A 24,962-nucleotide genomic window follows, 5' to 3' on the forward strand; every position below is an offset into this window, starting at 1 on the left:
AACAGGGAGTGTCCGTTATGAGAGGTTCCACTGTATATGATGTCTGTCATATTCATCATGGCACAATTTATGAATTATACTAATTCATCCCCCCCTTATAATATAAACCTACAATTATACCCCGATGATTATATAACCTGTACCTCGATTCTACTATAAATTAGAGTAGGTGGTATCGAAATTGTTTATTCTCCATTGAGTCCAAAACACAAATTATTGACGTTATAACCGAGATGTCTTTACGATGGAGCTCGTAATTACTGAGTTTGGCTGTATTTAACAAGGCGCGTGGTAGATAAACGAGTCTTTAATCCACTTTAACTTTATTACGAAAGACGCGTGCACCTTATACAGCTGAATATTGTGAGTACAAGTATGATAAGTAAAGCTGAATTATATGCACTTAAAAGTAGCAAAATATGCACTAAAAACGTTGAAATATGTACCGAAATCTATCGAGAGATATACTATGAAATCATAAATATGTGAGGAAACTGAAAACTGTTTCATCCAATATCATATGGCGAAGTATAACACTGAAAATGAAAAGTATACGCAAAAATGAAAAAATAATAATAATATACAGTGTACATAATTGAGGGAAATTATGAAAATATGCATCTAAAAATACCGAAATATGTATAAAATACATAAATATTGTTTAAAATAAATTTCTTCAATATGCCTTATAGGTTTTGTATAAGACTTCTGAAAAAAATTTACGTGAAATGAAGAAAAAAGTTTCATCCAACGTACAAAACGTTTTCCGGTACAGAAGTATCAATACACACAACGCGAGAAATTTCTAAGCTGATCATATTTCCTTCATAAAAATACGGCATATAGCGCCAGTTATCGGAAAAATATTCTCAACAACAATCGCCAATTACAGCTAAAAACTTGTCTGAATCGAGCGAGGTTGCCAACTACCGAAAAAAATATCGTCTAAGGCAAGTAAGCTTGCTAATTACAGCCAAAAAATTGATTGTCAGAGGCAAATGAAGTTACCAATAACAGCCAAAAAAAAACAAAAAATGTCAATTACAAGGAAAAAAATTATCTAAGCAAGTAAAGTTGCCAATCACAGTGAAAAATACTGTGAGAGACATTACAAAATGAGTAACGAGAGAATAATCTTAATTCTTAATTTCAACGTCCCGTAAAATTCGAATCATACGGTCACCCTGTTCATACAAGTTGTGCATCCCTCTTTTGTAGCGTATTACATGTGCATTACTTTAGATGACGAGCCGTAAGGAAATAAAAACATTTGCGGTTTCTTCTTCTTCAAGAAATTATCCTTTGTTTTGTTCTTCGGTCTCCGGCATCCGAAAATCATCAAAGTGAGAAGAGTCTCCATGAAATCCGCAGCAGCGATCAAGGAAAAGCCAAGCCACATTCCAAGGTACCCGCCGATGTAACCAAACAGTTCGACGCTCTTTGAAAATAAACAAAAAAACACAACTCACACAAACAGCTATTTTCATCACAGGTAAAAATTATTCTTAATTACAGCCTCGAACCAGAAGCGGCTCTTGGGCCGTGCGATTTGTGTCGCGGAACGAGGCTAAAGGATTTTTGTTCACAGAGTCCAGAAAGCGGCGTTTTTTTAATGTTCTGTAATGCTAAGATGATAAAATAACCGTGTGTGCGCGAAAATTAATTGCAAACAATTCACTGACATGACAGTTGGCACATAGATAAAATATCGAGACAAAGTAGTGACAGTGAGTGAGTGGATAATCAGGTGAGTGAGCTAGGGAGTAAGCAAGTTAGTGAGTTAGCAAGTTAGTGAGTTAGCAAGTTAGTGAGCTAGGGAGTTAGCAAGTTAGCAAGTTAGTGAGTTAGCAAGTTAGTGAGTTAGCAAGTTAGTGAGTTAGCAAGTTAGTGAGCTAGGGAGTTAGCAAGTTAGTGAGTAATTAAGCAATAGAGTGAGTAAGAGGGCAAGTGAGTCAGTAAGTGAGCAAGTGAGTCAGTAAGTGAGCGGGAAGTTAGTGAGCAGGTGAGCAAATGAGCGAATGAATCAGCAGGTAAGCAGTTAATCTCATGGGACCCTGAGGTTCAACGGCACACTATTGGAGATCCCAGTATATCAGCTAGATGTTCCGTTTTCTTTTCAATCAACTGCAGTTAGACTTTCGAATTCGAATTTCTGAAGTAGAAATATTTTGAATCACGGAAATTAAGTCAGCGACTGACTATACATATATAAAGTATAGCGAAAAGCATGAAAAGAAAACACTTAGCCATAGAGGAGTTTACACTTTAACACACGAACTCAGAATAGGCAAAAATATTTGGTCGCTCAGAGCACGATGATATTTATGTTCATCGCACAGAGCACGTTTTTTTCCTCGGTCGCACAGGCACGTAAAACTTTTTTGTTCGGTTTTTTGAAATGCAGATAATTTTGATACTTCGTTGCTCCAGCTATTTGGCATAAATTAGCAAAAATCAGAAAACAAAAAGATTGGGTATTATATTGCCCACGATATGCTTTCATGAGGTGCTGCTGCTACTCTATCACAGCTGAGTTTCAATTCTCTCGCTGTTCATTTTCCATATAAAGCATTTACTTTCCGCACCGGCGGCGACAAATGATTCTGAGCTGCCCAAAACATGTTTTTGAGGGAGTGGCTGCAGAAAACCGACCATTAAAATAGCCCACGCTGTGCTAGCCACACCTCAAAACCGGTTTTTGCGCTGGTAGAAGCTGCGTAGCGGTGTGCGGGTGTGGATTCAGCTTGAAGCCGAGTTTTCCTACGAGTAGAACTTTTGCGCCGTGTGCAGCGTGAAAACGCCGATTGGTTAAAAACCTGAAATTCGGGTGTTTTTGACCAATCAGCGTTTTCACGCTACGCGCGCTGTAGAAACCTGCTCCTAGGAAAACCCGGCTTTAAGATCAACGATGGAATGTAAATCAAAAGCATGAATTTGAATAATAATTACCTCATATTTCTGCTTGTACGTGTACGTGCGCAGCTCCATCCGTGTCATGTAAAAAACTATCTGAGTTTTACACCTAGAGAAAAATTCATGCATTAACGAGAGAACGTCATTCGAGAAAGGGGCCGTTAAAGTATTACGTCATCATCGATGGGAGGGGTAGGAGGGGGTTTCCGATTTGCTGACTTTTGATGACAAGGGGGGAGCGGGGGATTTGGATAATGCTTACGTCAGCAACCACCCTTCATGAAAATATGAGTTAGGTTTCAGAGGGGCAGACCTGTTGACGGCATTTTGCTGACAAAAATGGGGGGTCAAAAATGGCTAAAAATTTACTTACATAATACTTGAACGGCCCCAAAGTCGGAAGTAAACATTTATTGCAATTTCATTGACGTTTCTTTTTTGCATTTTAATAATAATATAATAATTAAAAACACAACTGACGAATGTTTACTGATGGGTGTCCGTTGAAAAAAGAAAAGAGTATTCCCCTGAAGTTTTTCAGCCCTCCTCCCTCTTTCCTTTTATGGAAATAGTGAAGCTCAGACAAGGGCGTGCACCCAATTGTTCTCCCTCATATGCCTGATGACAGTACGATGACCATTACCATAATGCACCACAAATGCACCTCGTAATCAAATCAGGAATTTTTACCGAATTAGTGAAAATTTGAATGTGTCGTGCACCAAACTAAAAGTTTTTTGTCTGAGGAATACTTGTTATGTTTAAGAATTTATTTATCGACCGATTATTATTGAATTCTACAGGGTTTGAGGTTAAGTTGTTAGACACCCCTTTGTCTTTTGAATCGTTGCTTATAGAAGCACACTTTCAATTAGAAGAAAGTATCCAAATGACATGTCCATCTCAGATGTCATTCATTTCACTAGGGACAATAGACTATATGTATTGAAATAGGAAATTAAATTTTTTATACGTTCCCCATGCTCTTTAACTTACAATTGGAAAGTTGTTGCCCTCTCTCTCCTGATGCCAATAAAAAAGCATTCATGTATCTAAGTACTATGTTTACTGAAATATTCGAATTGGAAAAACGGAGTAAATTTGGCGAAAAAAACAAAGTATACAGTGAGATTGATTTATCATGTTCCTGGAAACGGCAGTAATCACCAAGCAGAGTTTTAACCACTTCACGTACAAGGTTTTGGCAAGAAATTCGGATTATATCTATGTAACGAATCGGCGAAAAATATGGTAACCTTGTCCTAACTTAACTGCACGTTGGAAAAGGGAAACTTTCACCCTCACCCTACGTGCTCTCTTTCGCTTTTACGTGTTATATAGTAGAAAGATGTATTATAAAGAAAGGAGGGGGAAAGAAAGAGCAATTTCCGTAGATAATGGGGTTACTATGAAGATTCTAGATGGTGAAAGAAAATACAGAGAACTTGTTTGAATTTATTGCACAAGTGTGTTTGGATGTAATATTACGCCCGTGATCGTGAAGAGGTTAAAAGAGCAAAGCGTGTCAGAAGTTGCGTGCAATATACTGCAATAAAATAAAACGTAATATATACGAAATGCTTACGTAACTCCTGATGTCTACAAATAACGGAAAAATATTAATCTTCTAAAATTATCATAACTTCAAATGTTAATAATATCAATGTGTTCATATGTTTGTTGAAATTCCAGTTTATCAATACGCATGTTACTGCCAAAGCCCGAAGTGCAGCCAATTCACGAAATGGCCGAGAGGTGTGGCCAAACTGCGATTTTCAGAAAGGATTCGGGCTTTGGCTGACCAATTCCCGAACTGGTTCGAGATCCCTGGCCAGAGTTTAGTGTGCTGATATAAGACGGTTCGGTAGGCACAGCATCTATTTTTTTCATCGCCAACCTGTTGTACATGGCTATATACAGGTTGATTCAGAAAAAATCGCCAAACTAAAAGGGAAATTTCATGCATACGATAACATATAAAATCACACAGGAACATAGGCGTGCAAACGCCATCCGGAGCTGCTATACAGAGAATTATTGTGTCACATATTTTCAAGCAATCCCGAACTCGACAAGCATGAAGTCGCAATTCCGACAAACGGTGGTGGTCGGCTGAAATTGGTTTTCTGGGGTTCCCAACATCTAGCCGATTTACCAGTTAAAAAGTCTCGCCACAGAGAGCAACAAGCCAACAAACAGTATAGGTATTCAGTCATCACACTTCACTTACTTTCCCTTCTGAAATATAGATGGCTGAACTGAAAAATCAGACGCAATACTAGATACGCACTCAGACAGTTAGGCAGACACACTTCCACATATACGCTCAGAACAAACATTCCGACATGCACCGATTCGTTAGAAATTCTGAATGGACTACATGCTTGCCGGTACAACTAGAACGTACATATTTCTCTGCGGAATTTCTAACGAACCGGTTCATGTCGGACTGTGTGTTCTGAGTGTATGTGTCCCCCCCCCCCCCTAACGTATTTATGTTGTCAGAATTGCGATTTCGTGCTTGCTGAGTTCGGGATTCTTTACAAGTGTGTGACGCAGCAGCTCCCTCGCGAAAAAATACGCCGTCTCGGCGATAACTCCGAATCCCGTCTTTTGTTATCGGACATCGGCCAGGGATTTCCGTTCACTTCATGAACTAGCTGGCCCAAAGCGCGAAATTCGGACATTGGCCACGTCTATATTCAATGAAATTGCCAGTTCACGATCTGTCTGGTAGTTGAAGTTCAAGTTCACGAACTGGCCAATTTCCAGCTTTGGCCAGTAACTTAAGTAAACCTTAACATATATGTAAAACAAGGTGTCACAGATGGAACCAACGATGAAGACAAATAATAAGGCAAAGGGAATTCCTAACATTTGTTGACACACTATGGCTGCCATCTTCAGAGGATAAATATAACCACTATAACGCTGAGGGGTCATTCAAGTATTACGTCAGCATCGGGGAGGGATTTGGATTTGCTGACTTTTGATGACAAGGGGGGGGGGGGGTTTGATGGTTGCTTACGTCATGAATCACCCTTTTTAAAGATTTGAAATATTCTAAGCTGCTGACGAAATTTCGCTGACAAGGGGGGAGGGGGTGAGTGTTTTGCTGACAAAGGGGGGGGGGAAGGTGGTCAAAAATGGATAAAAAATCGCTTACGTAATACTTACTTACCGGAGATATCACATAGTTTTGTTACCAAATCCTAACTCGCGGTCAATCTCAACACAACGCTTGACTTGAACAAATGTAGGTTTCAGAGAAAACTGAAGTCAAGTCAATTGGTAAAACCCACTCGGGGGTCGCAGTCAGCGTGATACATACACAGTCACACATATCCTCTGAAGATGTACGTGTAAGGAATTCATAGTTTTCTTCTAGTGATTTGCCTACATCTTTGGTTCCTGCTGTGATTACATCAGACTTATTACTTCTACTTAACAACAAATACTTTGCAAAACTACAGGGGAAATAATTTCTTCAAGTAAACAAAATAGACATAAAATGATTTGGCCCAGTCAGAACAGCTTGAACCAATAGTCGGATTGATACAGTGAAACTCCTCTTTAAGGGCACCCCCTCAGATGCGGTCACCCCTCATTTACGACCAAATAATAATTTCCCGTCGTATAATAAATGTATGCATTTCAAACTCTTGATTCACGGCCACCATCGGATTTTTTTGTCCAGCCGGTGACCGCAAAAGAGAGGTTTTACTGTACGTAATCTGTATACATTTTCAGCGCGTTCAAAGGATGCACTAATGATCTCGAAACAAAAGTTACAAAATCCTTCTAATAGGGGGCGTTTCCGGCTGCTGTGATACGGGTTATCTTCCACGTTTATACTTGGACCTTATTTTTTTCGAGGAATTTACCGCTAACAGTCTCCAGACATGTTTCCTGTAACTGCCGCAAGGTATCGTGTCATGCTACGATACGTGTCATGTAGCAAAGACAGTGTCACCTTTCTGTTTCTTCTTTTGGGTGGATTCACATTTGCAGACACTCACCGTGTCGTGTCAGACACGCGGCGAACCATCTTTAACATAAAACCAATGAACCATATCTATCGCACCGTGGCTGCGCAGGCGCAGACAGACAGTTTTATGTTAAGGAATGTTTACTGTGTTAGACACGACACGGTGAGTGTCTGTAGATGTGAATCCACGCTTAGACGGATGGCTCTCCTCTAAGCAGCATTATCACAAGGTTACGGCCATGATCGTACGCTTATCGCATTCACATCAGTAACTACAAGAAGGTGTGTTTACGCACTCGGCGCATTATCGCATGAGATTTCGAACAGATGCCGGTTCTGCGAACGACCTCAACGTGTTATTCAGAGAATTGTCAATAACACATGCTATATATGAATGCCTAATGACATGCTTATTGGTGATAGGAAGTTATAAATTTGTTTATACGAAACCGTTATCTGAATACCTCAGATGTAACGTAAATATAAACAGCAATTTCCATAATGAACGTTGATTTAACGTCAACGAAATACAACGTCAACAGATATCGCGACACGTTTTGCAACGTTTTGAGGTGTTTAAGTACAATAATAACTAGAAAAAGATTTATTTCATAAATTAATACAAGAGTTGTTGGAAGTGGCTGCCGTTGACGTCATTGCACAGTCTGCAACGACGCGAAAACGGACGCCATCACGATACTAATTGAAACAGACAACTAACACGTGCTTACTACCGCAATAGAGCTAATTTACGTCGTCCGCAGTGCGTGATCCTACCCCCAGTGCATGCGTTTCGAGACGCTGCTTACGTCAGATATGGCGAGCGAACCCACGAACGCATTCAGCGATCAACTGACATCCACCTCTCGTCTCGTCTGGACTCGTAGCCTGCATGCGTATTTCGCTATCTTCACCCCCTCAAACGTGGTTTGCGATACCACGCTCCATTGAAATTTTTGCTCCTCTTGATGCCTACTAACCACCCTCCGAGTTTGTCGGTCCATTAAAAGAACACCCTGTATGTATATTCAAAGACCAGGAAAGGTTACTCTTATATACGTGCTTACTAATTAAACTACCGTTTCCTATGTTGTGAAAATAATCATTTATCTAATGGTTTTTCTCATTTAACTGTTTTAGATTCTTTGAAGCATTACAAAAAAATCACGGAATAGGAACTCACTCTCGTGTCTTCAGCAGTGAATTCTTCGTGACGCACATCCATGGACTCGTAGCTAAAAAAAACATAGTACGATATCAAAATGGATTCCTATCAGAGTTATCGGAAAATTTATTGGAAATTCACAAATTATTTAAACTAGATATAGAACAGGGAGAAACATGTTTTTTCTGGATTTTATGCTGAGAAGAAAAACAAAATCTGTTTCCTTCATATATTGGGCTGAGAAAAAGCCGTCTATCCATACCTCTACCGTCCCAACTGGGAGTCATTCGCTGAAGTTAAGAGAGGCTATTAATACCTCTACTTCAGCGCGAGTGAAATAAGGAAAGCTGGGTCATGCCGTACATGGTAGCATGGTTACCCGGAATGCAAGAGGGTCTGGGTCCGAGTCCCGATGATTTTCTTTCCGAGTTCACCTCAGCATGGAATCCAGAAAATATCCGATTCCTTGATATATTTTGGTTTGAGAAAAAGATATGAATAATTCTCAAATGATAAAAAAGTATGTGCCGATTTCTCGCATGTTTCAAGGCAGTTGTGCGCAAACTTTTCAGTCCTCGGGCCAGATTATGCGGTATTTCTGTTTGCTTGATACTTGTGGGTCAGAAACTTGTATGTATAGAGTGATCATATGACCCGTATTTTACGAGACATTTCTGCAATTCTGAACTTTAACATCTTTTTTTTTAAATGAAAAATTTTCCGTTTCACTCTTATTTTGAATGACACGCACATGAACTTTTGAAATCAGCATTAAGATTGTTTTTTATGACTTGGTCATAATTATCGTGTCATATAAACACATTCATCTCACATATTTGTCAAGCGTATGCGTTTTGTTTGGTGAATTGCAAATTTTCACCCGTTGCGGCTTGTGGAAGCTTCCTATTTCCCGCCATTGGCGATTTCTCAGAAGGAAACTTTACTTGCCTTTGACAAGTTTTTTTTTTTTGGCTATAGTTAGCAATTTAACTTGCATTTGACAATTTTTGGCGATAATTTATGATATCCCGTATGGATCCCGATTTTCTTTTTTCCCGTATTTTTATCATCATTTGATCATTTTTGTCGCACCACGGTCATTTTCTGCACACGAGGGCTAATTAGATCGGGACCTACAGTTTATCGCCGATCGGCAGGCTTGCTTTTTTTATACCCATCGAGAGGTTGGTACGCTAACCCCTCGATGAGGGACTCCTTGCGGTAGCAATTTTTTCTGCGGTCATGTGGCCGTTTCTGTTGTATCCCAGTGTCAGGGAAGTTTTTTTCTGACAAGGACGAACCGGGTATCGAACTCGCGACACCTCTAAACATCCTCTGGTACTTTAGGCGAGTATCTTATCGACCGGGCTTCGCGCCCATTTCAAGATAAACTTTATAATGTCTAACTTAATTGCAGGAAACATGAAATCATGCACTATAGACGCGCTTTTCAATGCCCCCCCCCCCCCCCCGTGTCCGTAGAATCAATACTTTTTACTGTTGTTGCATGAAGGACAACATTTAGTGTTTTGAAATTTTTATGAAGGGAAATATGGTTAGACTAGATATTTATTGTGTTGTGTGCATTGATACTCTCTTACTGGAGCACGTTTGGTGGGCCGTAAGGAACCCCTTGACGGACCGCATTCTGGCCCGCCGGCCGTAGTTTGCCTATCACTATTTTAAGACATTTTCAATTATTTATGATCGATAATATATTTTGGTATAACTCACAAACAGGCAGATGGACATAGTTCTTGGCATTCCTGGTAGTCCGAGTCCAAAGGTCGCACTATCGAGAAAAGTCATGTAAAATGAACTCATCGTAATCAAATAAAAACTTTGAAATCACATACAACGATTATGAAACTTTTTGAAATTTTTTTGGTCATTTAATAAAAGAAATCAACTTTTGTATTCATACTTGCATTAACGGTAGCCGAAGAGAACATTTCCGAAGCCAAATTTACTGATTGAAGCCAAAAACAAAAAACACATGAAATGAATATACAGGGTGATTATAAAAAAACTATCCCGACATATGGGCCTCTAACTATCATACCATTCACAGAAACTGAATGAAATTTTGGCATAAGGTATTTTGATGTATGCGCTCAAGAATGATATGGAAAACAAGTGTCACTCTAACAGTTACGGTTACAGTGAGAAAATTTCGAAAATATCAAATGGAAACACCAAGTTTTTTGTATTGGAATGTGATCTCCATTGTGAAAACCCCTAAATAGCGTTCGAACGGCAACTGTAGCATGAAAATCACCGGCGGTAGATAGGCTAAACGTCAGGACAACCAATAAGGACAGAGAAGCACCAAAAATAAAGCATTTTACTGTGTTTTCTACATGACCTTGTGGAGGACTAATCAGGCTGGGATCTCAGCCGAACAAACGGTGTGACGAACATTAATGCTCTGGTGTACGGCAAAGTCCTTTTTCCTTGCCTAGCTCCGGGGATTTTCGCGCTACAGGTGCCATTCCAACGCTATTTAGTGTTTTTCAGTAAGGAGATCGCATTCCAATACAAAAAACTTGGTGTTGCCATTTGATATTTTCGAAATTTTCTCACTGTAACCGTAACTGTTAGAGTGACACTGTTGTTTTCCATATCATTCTTGAGCGCATACCTCAAAATACCTTATGCCAAAATTTCATTCAGTTTCTGTGAATGGTAAGATAGTTAGGGACCCATATGTCGTGATAGTTTTTTTATAATCACCCCGTATATGTTTCGGTATCCGCGAATTTATTCATCCATTTATTTAATTTTTGCTGGTCCGCTATTTCTTCCATTTCGTGAATTACTTCTCTCATTCATTTTTGTTTTGCTGGTTCGCAAATTATTTTTTGTGAATTTTTTAATTTAACATTTTTATTTTGTGTAAATTTATTTAAGTTTTTGCGCCTGTCCGCAAATTTTTTTAATTCTCTTATTTTCAATAATCCTTACGTTAAACTTTTCAACAACTTTCTTTCTTCGTGACACGAATTCTTCCTTTCTTTAATAATTTACTTCGGAACAGCATCAAAAATATTAGCGAGTTGTTTATTTTGGTTCAAAGTTGATTCTTTGAAGCAAATGCCGTATCCATGGGCGGCCATCATGGGCCGCGAGTAGAAATTTCATACAGACCTGCTTGTGAGTGTATATGTGTGTGTGTGTGCGCGTGTCTTTTTTTTTAATTCCATTTTCTCTCTCACTTGGAAACATAAGAATGATTTTCTAACCCTGGGCTGAACTCAGGCATTTAACAGCCCTTTGTATCCCAGCGTCCTTCAACCTATTTTGTAACTGCTGATCGGTGAAAGAAAGTTGTTGAAAAATTTCACGAAGGTGCTGTTGAAAATTAGAAAACTAATTTGCGGACCGGCAAAAGAAAAAAACACCGTAAATACATTGCGGACATGCAAAATATTAATAAATGGGAGATGTAACTTCAAAACCGGCAAAAAATAAACAAATGACAGAAAAATTTGCGGACCGGCGAAAAAAAACGAATATGAGAAAGAGTTTGAGGACAATTGATTACAACTTGATTGTATTAATTTTACTCCCAATTTAACAAAATGATAAATGCTTACCGTCATCCCCAAAACAAAATGGCTTCGTGTTCGGCGAAGTGATGTATTCTGGGTTGAAACAGCCGTGAGCTTCGATTGATCTGTTGAGCAAACACTCTTCTATACACATCTGCCGAGAAATTTATCAGCATCAATCTAAGGATTTGGTACTATACATTCATGTAAATTCTACGATACCGATACTTATGGACATTCATACAGTTTGATCGAGTGGTCCGTGTCCACCTCTGCTTATCCATTGAATCTTATAGTCGGTGCAGTTTGTAGAATATGGGGCCGGCAGGAGCTCTTTCTCGTTCTGCGCAAGAAAAATGGAGCATCACTGATAATACTCTTTGATCATAAACATTAAAACTTGTAGCAAATACGTATTTGAAGCAAAAGCTACATGTATCGTCTCATTGATACATATTTATGAACTTTTAGTTTTAATTCTGATTATTGCAATATGCAGATCACATAGTATACAAAACTTTCAAAAGCGAACAGAGCCACGTGAAATGTTTAATTAAAATAAACGAGCGAACTATCGCTTAGTCACGACATCGGTTATAGAATTGCTATTGATAAAAAAGAGCAGTAAGATTATAGTGGAATAAATTGTGTACAAAATAGATAATAATATGTTACTATCAGGGCCGTAACTAGGCAGGGGCAACAGGTGCAACCTCACAGGGCGCACTTGAAAGGGGGGAGGGCTCAAAATGGGCCATAATGGGCCATAATGGGCCCAAAAATGGGTCAGAAGGGGGGCCTAAATTCAAATTCTTGAAATGGCTAGCTACGGCCCCGGGGACTATAATTTCTAGAATTAATCTTTCCATTATTACCGAACAAATAATAACACGAAGATTGAAATTTAAGAATTACACACACTTATAAAGAATTCGATGTTAAAGAATTTATCCCCGGAAACTTTGTACACGTAAAATAAAACTGTACCATTCTTATTTTATTTTCCCTTGACGTCTTTGCGGCTACAGTACAGTGCACGCCGCTTAAGGCTGGCCGTACACCTGTTAGGCACGACGAGACAATACAGCTTTAGACAAGCTTAGCCACTTTTGTTCACATTGATTTGTATGAAGCAAAGTTTCAATTTTTCTCTGACCAGCTGGTGTGCGTTTCGCCACACAAATCAGCATAAACAACAGTGATGAAACTGGCCTAAATGTCTTGTCTAGTCGTGACTAACCGATGTGCGCCCAGCATAAAGTTATGGCATCCGGACTCGAGATTTCTAATACCAATAACCGATTGATAACTATCCGAAAAAATCCCGGCTGTAAGTACGATCACCACGTGTCCCGTTCGGTAGATCAGGACGTGCGGAAACGAGATAAACTTTTCTTTCTCCGTTTTAAAATGTTAAATCATGCATTTTTCTTTTTTCAATTGCTCTGAAAAAGGATTTCTCCCTACTTTTGAGTTAGAAACTTGCTTTTATCAATCAGAAATTGTGAGGAGTTGGAATGGAAACGTCTAATTATGTAAAGTATTTGTAATTACAATATTTTCTACAATGTGCCGTACGTTCCATAGATTTCCTCATGGAAGTCTCCAGGAGGAGGAACTGTGAAGGGAGCCAGTTGAAAGAAACTGACTTTCAACTGAAGAAAATGACTTTTTTCCTTACAGTACCGTTGGCCGATTACCCTTTACATGAGTTCCTCACGTAGGTATTAGATAGAAAATACACACGTTAAATGTACGTGATGAATACATTTTATTATTATAAGATTCACCTTCGATATGTACATCCGATACTGTGTGCAAGCTTTCACCGAGAAGCCGTACCGGAACGGATCGAGCTTCTTTTCTGGAGGATGAACTGCGATCTGGAAACTGTTTGGTATTATGCTGTAGAAAGCTTGTTCCCTCGAGGATTGCAATTGGAAAACGTACTCTGCAAAGAAAATTCGTGATTTTTACTCTGTACCGGGTGTCCCGTAAGTCCTAGTTTGGCCTTTGGCTCTTCAACCGTTCATCGTAGAATAATTAAAAAAAAATGCTCAAAATGTGTCTGCACCAGCGTCGAGAGTGAAAATACGTGTTTTAAAATGAAGGAACCTAAATTTTCATACGGTCCCTCTGTCCTTTAACTCCCAACTTAGAAAAAGAGGGCAACAACTTTCTTATTAAAAGTTGGAGGAGAGGGGGGACCGTATAAAAATCCACATTTCTTTATTTTGCGACACACTGCATTTTCGCTCCCGAAACTAGTACAGAGGGGACTCCTTAACACATTTTGAGGATTTTCTAAATGAATATAATACCTCTACGACGAACGGTTGATGAGATAAAGGCTAAATTAGTACTTACGGGACACCCTGTACAATTAAACGGAACACACACACACACCAAAACACACTTTCTTACTTCTACTTGGAATGTCATAAGTCAGTGTTTCTCAACCTTTCTGAAAACAAGGAGCACTAAAATGTCTGAAACAATTTGACGGACCACTTGCGTCCCGTAATACGTGACATTGCTGTAGTTTTGGTTGCTAGCGATTTTCTTTATACATTCGTCCAGTTTTTTCAACATTATTTATTTGAATTTTGTAATGTTTACTGAAGTCGGAAATACACAGCGTTTTTTTCATAATATAAATTATATTTTGATAATTATGGCAAAAATTATGAATAATATCCATCTCACATATTTGTCAGGTTTAACGTTTCTGTCCGCAATTTTTTCAGAATTTTAAATACGATTTGTGCCTGATTCCGAAAATGTTTTTGATGACAATTTTCGATGTCAAATATTTCACGGATTGTTATTGAAGATCCCAGTTTCTACCGCATTTTTCGCAATGAAATATGATCATCAGATCACATTTGAATAAGGTTTTTTCTTGTGCAATGCATTTTTATTCACGGTGATTTGTAGCAGTCCTTCAGAAAATTTAGCAATATTCAGAAAATTGCATTTGAAGCAATGAATTGCAAGTTTTTGCAAAATTTAATGATATCCCGTATTTAGGATCGCAATTTCCTGCATTCTTCATATAATTCTTCAACATATAATTTTATTTAAACCCATATGAATATTACTAACATCAATTAGCGATTAATAATCAACGAGCGATTAATCAAGTCTGCCTGCGGACCACCCATGCCATCGCCGCGGACCACTTCTGGCCCACATACCACAGGCTGAAGAAACGCTGTTATGAGTGAAACTAGGTATCATTGAAAGTGAATATATTTAACTCAGTTTCTGACCACCAGTCTGTCCTTCGTGTGAATGAAATCGAGGAATGCATGAAATATTTGGGAATATCGGTTTAATGGTTGTTAAAATAAATTTGAGCACACGAGATGCAGTAATCAGACTCACTTATCTGGACGCCATCTTTCGGTAAGGTCCAGTTCGGTTTGCCCCAAACAGTGTTGAACGCAAAGCAGTTTATTGGCAAGTTCTGTGGGCTGAACACTCCGTACGTAACTGGACTTAATTGGACAAAAACAATTGGTACGAATAAATAAATAATCAGGTAAAACAAAAAGGCATTTATGTATTTTTTAAGTGACAGGTTGCAAAGACATTGTGGATGGTAAAATATAAAGCGGACAGTCGCAGTTATCATGCAACAGCAAATTTTGAAAATTAAGCCTAAACTTTATAAAAATCATTTTAAAGTGCATATGTTACCGGTAAATGCGATAAATCGGTTATTATATACAAACCGGTTACTGTGCATACTTGCCAATCGTCTTAGTAAGTTTGCTAAATTCATCACTCTTAGGCCGGGATTACAGTACATTCGCTCGAATGCAAAGGATACGCTTGTTGGTTGCGTTTTTCAAGTTGTATCAAAGAGCGTTTACATAAAGTTTAAAGTTTAATTTCGATCTGCGAATATGCATAATACTCAAGCGTCGTTGGTAAATTTGATAAATAGTACTAAAAAAAATTATGCATAATCTCCGGTAAAAGTGATAACACCCAAGGTAAGTTTGATAAATTCTGAAAACGTTATCGCTTTTACCGGCGATTATTCATTAATATATACTTGAAATTTTCCGCCTTTATCTATGATAATGCATAATACCCTAATGTAATTTGATAAACATGAAAAAAAAATCCAAGTGAGTCTGGTATGTGCGATGACCTCGATATAATGATTCAATACACGCATGAATTATCATGCATAGTATATAATTTAGTACGATTTATCATATTTAATGACGCGAAGCTTAAGTATTATGCATAATCGCCGGTAGAAGATGATGATTTTTATGTGCTTAAAAAGTTTGCAATCGACGCTTGAGTACTATGAATGGTCACTGCGAAAGTGATAAATTTAGGAAAATTTATCAAACACACCAAAATGTCCGTCGATTGTGCATAATAACCGGTTGTTATGCATAATAACCACATTTATCACATTCACCGTAACATATACTTCTTCTATTCTTATGCACATACCTGAGGTTATCTTCTGTGGAAGTCGATACTCTGATCGATTTGACAGAAAACATCTCGCGGTTAGCTTTGAATTTGTGCGAATAGATACGACGTACTTTTTTCGCATCCAAATCTGGAACTGTCGGGAGGTCGTAAGGGGTAATTGCTGGTGCTGGTCCCTGATACCATGGATAAAATACATTTTAATTGAAGAATTATGTTTGTACCACATACATACACTCTTCACTGGAACACTTCGATTTTGTTTCATCAGAAAAATATATGTTTCATTACATTTATTTATTTCTTTTGACTGAATTCAGTGCACGAACTTGCAATATACATGTTACGGTAAAAGCCCGGAAACTGGTAAGACCTTGGTTTTACCGAGGCTATTTGGTAAAAGCTCGAAAAACGCTCGTAAACTTTTCGCTTCGGACTCTTTTCGGAGTCAAAATGCGTTCTTAATGAATCAATTAATTAGTTCCGGAAGATCATTGATTAATTAATAGTGATAATTATTTAATATTTACAATCGATTAACGATTAATTAATTTACCACTAGACTTATTAGTTCATGGTGTTAATTGCACAATTAATAATTATCATTAACTAACAGTCAATTTTTCAATAAGCGTAATTGCTTTATTAATAGTTGATTAATAATTGTCATTCATTAGTAAATCATTGAATAATCATGATTATCAAGCGAATACAATCATTAAACAATTATAATTATCAAATAATTACTACTGAATATTATACTTATTAATTAGTTAATGATTATCAGGATCTGATAAGTTCACGATGATTAATTGATTCGTTAAAAACGGACTTTGACTGGGCAAAAGTCAAAAATGAAAAGTTTCATTTTTCGGGTTTTTACCTCGGTAAACCCTTGGTCTCACTAGTCTTTGGTCTTATACCGCAACATAAACATGCTTCTCACAATATACCAAAAGTAATCAAACGTAAACTTAAATAATCTTAAGAACGGTAATTGAAAAATTATTCGATTTCTAAGCATTAATGTTTTCCGAGAGTTTCATTTTCTCAATGTTTTTTCTTCTCTTCAAAATGCGTGCACTGAACGGGACCGCAATTGTGAGCTTTGGCCTGAGTTAGCTCCGACCGTCCATGTACGGTCCCGTTCAGTGCACACGAGCTCCAAGGAAAGATTGCGATATTCGTTGCCTCTGTAAGTCTAGGGCGTTCATCCGAAAAATCAAAGAACGTGGGCTCGATTCCCCGCAGGTGCACAGTTGAATTTTCTCTCTTTGAAAAATATGTCTTCGCATAAGCCAGCTGTTAAAAAACCTTTGTATGGATAGCGGAGAGTGACATCATGCTCGATTTAAAAACCTACAAGATATACAGAAAATATACTGATTTTTGGAAGAAACATTTATCTCTGCCGGGTCCCTCTAATGCCCCACTATCTAAGCTATAGCGACAGGCAAAATATCTATCTGGTGGCCTGATGTCATTTACGAGCCATACCTGATTGCTGTCACCGACCACGCACGGTACCATTCAGCATATATATATATATAGGGGTCGGCGATGAAACTTTTTCCAAAAATCAGGATCTCTTCAAAATTAGCCCGTTTTTCTGTGTATCTTGTATTAAGTACATCTTTTTCTAAATAACAACTTACTTATTGCATTTTTGAGGATAGAGTGTCGGTATAAAAAGTTTTCTTTTTTTTAATTTCATTTTAATAACCGTACAGCCCCTTGCAACATGAATGGCATATCTGACGACTACGAGTTATTTGGATGCTTTTTCTAATTGGAAGTATTAATCTAGGATCAATGGTTGGCCTGTAAAATGAGTCAAGAGGAATTAAGACTATACTAGTATATCTTTTGTAATATCGATTTCTTGCCTTGGGAATCGTGTAGTTCTTGGCACAGAGCTGGAAACTCTTCAAGCAGAAATTCTCGTAATCTTCACCAGAGGCGCATTTTGTTTTAAACCAATTGCAGAAACTTTTCGCATCGAGACTGTTTCATATTGGAAGAAAATTATAACAAAGATAATGAATAATGAATTGAGTTGACAAAGAATATCGAAAATCTAAGAAATTCATGAAAAAAATGAAATTTATAAATTGAGAAATGCGTCGCTACCTAAGTTATTCCTACTCAGTTAAACGAAACAGGTAAGAAATAAGAGAGCAATTCATATAGAGCAAAATGACGAAAAGTTGACCACTTACTCACCCGTTGAGTGGGCAAATAGAAAAAGCAGGGGCGCTTATTTCATAAGGATTGGATACGAAGACTTGAACGACAACCGGATACATCCAATAAACCTTCAAAAACGTCCAGATTTGGTACAAACAGCCCGCGATGCATCCGACGAACACTACCGTCTTGATGAATTTCCTGAGCGGGCTCTTAACCTGTATTATCTGAGGAATCCCGGTGATCAGGGTCCTCTTCAGCTGAGTTTTTGAGAACGATACGAAAGTCATATTTCCTCAGAAAATATATTCTCCGATATTTATTTCTCTCCGAGAGTTTAGGATTTCCGTGAATTCCACAAATCGTTGAATAGAAATAAGTTACATTCCACACTCGTTTCTTTTTATGCCGAGTATCAGTATCCATTGCCTCATAGCAACACGGATAAATGCAATTCAAATAACAAAGAATCACGTAATATGTATAGATGTTAGCACGATATGATCATTTTCTATTATATTCGCGAAGCAATTGTTATTCCTCATAGTCTGCGGTATATCAAAGGAAAAGTAATTACCGTGGTCATATGAATGACTTATGCGTAAATACTTAATGGTTAATTATTGTGCAATTTCTACTCGTTTTTTTTCGGAGTTGCAAACATCATTCAAACTGGTTCATGTCTGAGTCTCACAAAGAATTCTATATTTATCGAAAGATTCCATTATTACGTGATTCTTTGTTATATGAATTGCATTTATCACGCTTTACAGAAACTGTAAAATGCCATGAAAGTTCAAGAATTGAAGGAATCCCTTACACAGTACTCGAAAAGAAGCAGCGACATTACACCATCAAAAACAGAGCCCGAATGCTGATGGCATTTGCATTTTTTCGCATCTTTTGCAGTTTTCAGACCAAGTGAGTGATTCCGCTCACTTGGTCACTCACATGGTCACTAACTCGGTCACTTATACAGGTCAGGGCAGTAGAAATGTCGAGTACGAAGTTTCCGGTGGCGAATTTTCCGTAATAATACTTTATATGGAAACTTTGAAATAACTTGGCATTGCAACAAAGTTAATTTTTTTTAAGTAACAGCCAAATTCTTCTTTCTTTGGTTCTTAGAGAAACGGGCCCCGCCGGAAAATAAGGGCTTTGTATGTGAAAGCGATGTCCCGGACATAATTAATTACTGCAGCCTAATGTCTACATAAGATAGCAAAATTCGTAAGTAGAAAAATTTCCTGATTGAAACCACTTTCTTAGAGTTCAATCGAAAAGAGGAAAAACATGCGAATATTGATTTTCTGTCAAGAAATCCACGTGCTAGTTTTCCTATAATGGAAAGGAGGGAGGGAGGGATCCATATTCTGTGAGAATGGACGTGATTATCACGCATCAGAAACGAAAAGTACCGAAAAAGCACTAGCTAATATTTTATTCTGAAAGCTAAGGCTTAATAGCGATTGATGCTTCGTGTCTTTTTTTGCTTTATGCATGTGAAATAGTAACAATTTCCGTATAACATCATTCGCTAGTTGAAGTTGCATCTTGACGTTTCTGCAACTTTGGTAGTTAACACCTACGGGTGATTTTTATCACTTTGAAAAACACTGTCAAAATACATACAGTATACGTACGTATGGTATTCGGCAATTTCTTTCTTTTACAAAAGCGAGAATGTTGTTACAGCTACTATTGATCAATTCATAGTAGAGAAATATCTCAAAGATAGCAACCGTGATTCGTGTTATCAGTTATTTAAGGAAAGCAAAGTGATGAAATTCAAAAAAAATTTCAAGAGGCTGTTGAGGAACTCCGTAGTGTCAGCAGTGGCGCACATAATGGCGACAAAAAGTCATTCCAGCAAGGTCCTCAAGATACTGGTACTCATCGGTTGTCTCTCGGGCTTCTTCTATCACATAAGGATATTCATGAAGCTTTACTGGTCTTATTCGACTGTCATGGAAGCCGATATCGACTATCCGGACCTGATAAAGTTGCCGGCGATATCCGTCTGCAGTGCGAATGGGTGAGTGTTTCCTCATTCTTATCGACTGGCACGAAAACCGATGTAACAGTCACATGCTTAAAATATGAATCAGATATTCAACGAGCATTTTGCTGATTGTATTTGTCAATTACAGAATCAAGGCAAATCTGTTTTGCGAGAAGTTTCCGAAACTCTGCACGCCAGCAAGGAACCACTCGGTGTTTTGTGAATCTGACAATTCAGGCCTGCTCTGCGATTCGAATAATGTTCGTCTAACTGGCGATAAAGTAAGTTTTCTCATTTAAACCATTGTTTTCCAACCATTTTGTTCCATCGCCATTTTGATTTATTTTTCGTGATTGCTTATTTATGACGTTCACTGGAACGAGTATCAGATGAATTAAATGAGAAAGCGTACAATATATATGGTTTTTCCGTTTCATAAGCGTTGGCCAACTGTGCTGCCTCGAGATCTGCCTGAATTGGGTCGCAAAGAATATGCGAAGATGGGAGTAAAACAAGAAGAGCTCATCGAAGACTGTATCATCACAGATGCTATCCAATCAACATCGTGCATGTATGAAATATTTACATATAAAATGTTTCGTTACGCATGTCGAGTTGGTACAACGGTATTGTAGTTCTTTTAAAAACACTGAAAATTGTTCAAAACAATTTTTCTGAGTGAAACAATCAACAACAATTTGTAACAACAAATCTCAAAAGTATTCTTTCAGAAATTGAGATCTTATCGTTAGAAACTGCTTTAAACAAAATCGGTGCTTCTTCAGTATGGGTTAACAGCCAATCTGCTGAGCTTTCGTTGTAATGACACCTTAGGGCCCTTTCACACGGAGCGGATGCGGATGCGGGTCCGGAAGAAGTTTTAACAATTGGAATATACTGCGTCTTTCAGACGAGCCGAAAAATCTCCGCACCTAGGAAATGTTCATGCGGGTCCGGACGTCGTCCGCATGTGTCAAAACCTAAGTGCGGGCTCCGCATCCGCACATAGAAGTTTTGACAATAGGTTTATTCGGGGCTATTCACACGATGCGGATCGAATTCGTCCGCATCTTTGGCTACTTTTTTAAGGTGATTTTTCACGGAATTTTTTTAATTATTTGCCATAAATACCCTTAAAAACACCATATGATGGTCCCTGCTCATTAATATAATGTACCCACATACGTCTATCCCTCCGTTTCCTTCCGAGATGGAGATATAGCAACTTCAACTGCCTTTTGTCCATACTTCACAATTTTATACAATAAAACCTGTCAACAACGGCCACTGACGGGACCAAAATTATAAGCCGTTCTGTTCATTACGAATATTTAATTGACTACATACTTTATTAACTTTTAAATTTAATTTAAAAATTCCATTTTTTTTCTTTTTAAATTTTTAAAATTATTTAAAAAATATAAATATCTGAAATATTATTTTAAATATTTGTTATTTTTTTAAATTTTTAATCTGTTAATTTTTTTAAACTTTAAAAAAAAATACTTTTATTAAACAACGTTATCCACGTACGGTGTTCACTCAGGGCCGGATTAAGACGTTTGAAGACCCTAGCGCTTGAATAGTTTTGGTGGTTCCCCCGATACCTACAAGTATATTTTACTCAATATTTAGTCTGTAAACTTAAAAAAATGAAATTTTATATTTCAGAAGTGAGACTAATCTAAGGATGGGATTTCACTCTAAAAGGTTTATGAAAGTTATTTTATAAAACTTGAAAAAAGCAACTAATAAATTGTAAATGCAACCGATAAATATATTAGTTGCTTTTTTAAAAGAATTATTATAAAATTTTTATAGTGTAATCCGTACTTGAGGCCGGGATTATACTATAAGGTTTTGTAAAAGATCTTTTATTAAAGTTGAAAAATTCAACCAATAGGCGCATCGGTTGCATTCAAGCAAATGCAACCGGTGATCTTAATGGTTGAATTTTTCACGTTTTATCAAAGAGCTTTTACAAAACTTTTATAGTGTAATCCCGGCCTAAGACAGAATCGTGATGTGAATATTTCTAAGCACAGACATTTTGAAAGTCCCAACCCCTCCCTTTTTTTATACTTGCAAATTCTTTGATATTTGCTGAATTTTTTTTTTTTTTTTTGGAACATCGAATGTTTTGGATGTTTTTGGATTGGATTTTTCGAACATTGGATGTGTTTTTGGAATTTTCTTTCATATTTTTCCGAAAAGACAGATTTTTTTTCAAAATTTTTTGAAAATATTTTAAGATATTTTCTCCCATCGACTACTTGTGAGGATCGGAATGGAGGCATCTTTAGGCTCAATGATAAAAACCCCCAAAGAATGCCTCTAGGCTGCCTATGGGCACTGAATCAGGGGTGAAGGAGAAAAATAATTACAAAAATTGCGAAAAAACAGTTTTTATGCACGAATTTCGAACTACAGATGCGGGCGATTCGTCTCTATCTTCAGTGCTCGTTTGAAAGGGTATGCGGACCCGCGTCCGCATCCGCTCCGTGTGAAAGCGGCCTTACTTGCTCGTTGACTTAACAAAACCTTCTTCGAGTATCATGCACCTCTTACCAGCCGCTGTGAGGGTGGAGTGGTCTTGGTGACGGACTCTCATCGCGAAGTCCTAGGTGTGGACCCTACTGGCGCCAAAGTGGTGGTCGGCTGAATTTGGTTTTCTGTAATGGCCTACAAACAGTACAACTATTCAATCACTACACACCACTCACTTCATTTCTGAAATATAGGTAGCAGAACTGAAAAATCAAACACAACACTAGATACGCACTCAGACTGTTAGACAAACACACTTACACTTCCGGCACAACTCACTAGGTAGTAAATTGCCCATAATTAAATGTAGTAAATTGGTCTGGCGAGAGTGTCCTGAGCCTGGTCCCGAAACGTGAGCCCATTACTCCCGCTCTGTCCTCATAGGGGATATAAGCTGGTCACAAAGAGGGCCTGAGCCTGGCCGCCGTGCATGGAATCTCTTTCTCTTATCCACAGATCCCAACACCTCGTCACAGGAAAGGCAGATCGGCCTAAGTGGCGGGCTACTCGTTGAGCTGACCCAACACCACCTACAGAACAAGACCTCCGCACGAAGCTTGTGACGTCAACGAAGAAGGTCATTTCTCTTGTTGCCATTGAATATACTGAAAAAAAAAGGTAAAGATATCGCATGCGTCATCCGATGGCAATAGATGAAATGGTCTTCTTCAGTGACGTCACGAGCTTCGTGCGGAGGCCTTGTTCTATAGGTAATGTCGGCTGACTAACCGGCTTCCCGATAACTCTTACAGCTGATCTTATCGTCTTCGATGGCGGCGTAACTGCCCCCAATGAAAAAGTATCCCCCTGCAACAGGCGAAATTCCTCTGCGTACCTTTTTCGTACGCCAAGTTTCGTTACGATCCGACAAAAAAACACAACCAAAAGACCGAGTCCATACCAGAATCAATAGTACTTGTATTTAACCTCTTTCGGAATTTCTATCGCATTGGTACGTGCCAGAATGCATGGTCTGGGTGTATGTGTGGCCCTTGACGCATTTATATTTTCAGGATTGTGCTTGTTTCGTTTGTCGATGCTGCCATCTGTATTCTATATTTTAAAGCTTATGTAAGTATCGTGTTGTAGGTCTGTCTGCTCTCTGCTCAATGTTTCTCGCATATCAACACAAACAGCCGCATAACCGCTGCCTAATTCTGATGGGTGTCAGAACACCCATGCGTGAAGTAATCCGTAAATGATCTGATCCGTCCCTTAAGTGATCTGGAAAAATTTGTCACCGGGTTCATTTTTACAAAATTAGGTTCGAGGTCGCGAGCCACACCACATGTATAGGAGTACCACATTTGGTCCCCATTTGACAATCTTTTGATGATTACTGGTAATTCCCAACATGGATCTCGATTGCGTGTTTGTGATCAGTTAGTTTAAATGCTGGACCTGATTTTTCTTAAAAAAAATGCATTTCTATTTGCACAGGGAGAACATAAAGATGTTTTCTGTATTCGACTCTCTCGCGCTGCCGAATAATTGCTACATGATGAACTCCTTGTGGATGAATATCACAACACCTCGGAACATCAGAGCGAAAACTCGTAAGTATTTTTACTGCATTTTCTTTTATTCAAATAAGGAATATTATACTGTAATCAATTTCTAAAAGTCCGTGGTCTAAGAAAAGTTGCAGTACGGTCGTATGACCGTCACGAGGATCGAATCCTTCAAATGTAATTCAATCATTACACTTCACTTCTGAAATGTAGATGGCAGCAATGACCAAAAAAAAAAAAAAAAAAACACAACACTAGATACGCACTCAGACTGTCAGGCACGCACACACACTTACTTACAATTCCGGCACAACTCACTAGGTAGAAAATTGCCCATAGATGGCGATAGACCTGAGTTGTGCTTAAAGGCAGACCTTTAACACGATATTGACCTAATAGAACATTCAGAAATATTTGCCATTTTAATTTCAATATGTAGGACAATTGCAACATAACACAAAACAAACACACAAATGTGTGCATACGTTGGAGCACGGGTGTCCAACCTTTAGGAGAGTGCGGGCCACTCATTGGTATGAAAACGTGTTGCGGGCATATTAAGCAATTTGTAAATATGCAGTGGATTACTTGAGTGATCTGTAAATGCGCCTCGGACCACGAGTTGTCGGGAAAGGTG

The 24,962-nt window shown here is 38.2% G+C and overlaps 2 protein-coding genes across 2 annotated transcripts; both read right to left on the minus strand.

The window, feature by feature from the left end:
• Positions 1 to 1,196: 1,196 nt before the first annotated feature.
• On the minus strand, positions 1,197 to 3,019 carry LOC149084097 (uncharacterized). Its single transcript, XM_089234451.1, has 2 exons — positions 2,950 to 3,019; positions 1,197 to 1,438 (listed from the first exon to the last, which is right to left on the minus strand). Exons 1-2 carry the CDS (start codon positions 2,995 to 2,997, stop codon positions 1,223 to 1,225), a joined length of 264 nt encoding a protein of 87 aa, XP_089090577.1. The 5' UTR covers positions 2,998 to 3,019; the 3' UTR covers positions 1,197 to 1,222.
• A 797-nt stretch (positions 3,020 to 3,816) lies between these two features.
• LOC149084098 (uncharacterized) lies at positions 3,817 to 18,555 on the minus strand. The gene is made up of 10 exons (XM_089235262.1): positions 18,302 to 18,555; positions 17,965 to 18,082; positions 16,097 to 16,254; positions 15,005 to 15,117; positions 13,408 to 13,568; positions 11,862 to 11,960; positions 11,663 to 11,771; positions 9,801 to 9,858; positions 8,085 to 8,136; positions 3,817 to 3,849 (listed from the first exon to the last, which is right to left on the minus strand). The coding sequence occupies exons 1-10, from the start codon at positions 18,553 to 18,555 to the stop codon at positions 3,817 to 3,819; spliced, it is 1,155 nt and encodes a 384-aa protein (XP_089091388.1).
• Positions 18,556 to 24,962: the final 6,407 nt, after the last annotated feature.

The sequence above is a fragment of the Pholcus phalangioides genome, unplaced genomic scaffold (assembly GCF_987345545.1).
Source record: "Pholcus phalangioides strain wild (caught in Gottingen) unplaced genomic scaffold, Ppha-v1.0 ptg000008l_1, whole genome shotgun sequence".
Taxonomy (NCBI): Eukaryota; Metazoa; Arthropoda; class Arachnida; order Araneae; family Pholcidae; genus Pholcus; species Pholcus phalangioides.

What these genes read in the sequence shown, in the direction of transcription:
- LOC149084098 (XM_089235262.1), bottom strand. Translation starts at nt 18,555, where the DNA reads ATGACTTTCGTATCGTTCTCAAAAACTCAGCTGAAGAGGACCCTGATC. An exon ending in TCTATTTGCCCACTCAACGG is followed by an intron (nt 18,083 to 18,301) that starts GTGAGTAAGTGG and finishes AATATGAAACAG; the next exon opens with TCTCGATGCGAAAAGTTTCT. An exon ending in TCACTGCTGAAGACACGAGA is followed by an intron (nt 3,850 to 8,084) that starts GTGAGTTCCTAT and finishes CAATACATATAG; the next exon opens with TCTATTGTCCCTAGTGAAAT.
- LOC149084097 (XM_089234451.1), bottom strand. Translation starts at nt 2,997, where the DNA reads ATGACACGGATGGAGCTGCGCACGTACACGTACAAGCAGAAATATGAG. An exon ending in CGTACAAGCAGAAATATGAG is followed by an intron (nt 1,439 to 2,949) that starts GTAATTATTATT and finishes TTATTTTCAAAG; the next exon opens with AGCGTCGAACTGTTTGGTTA.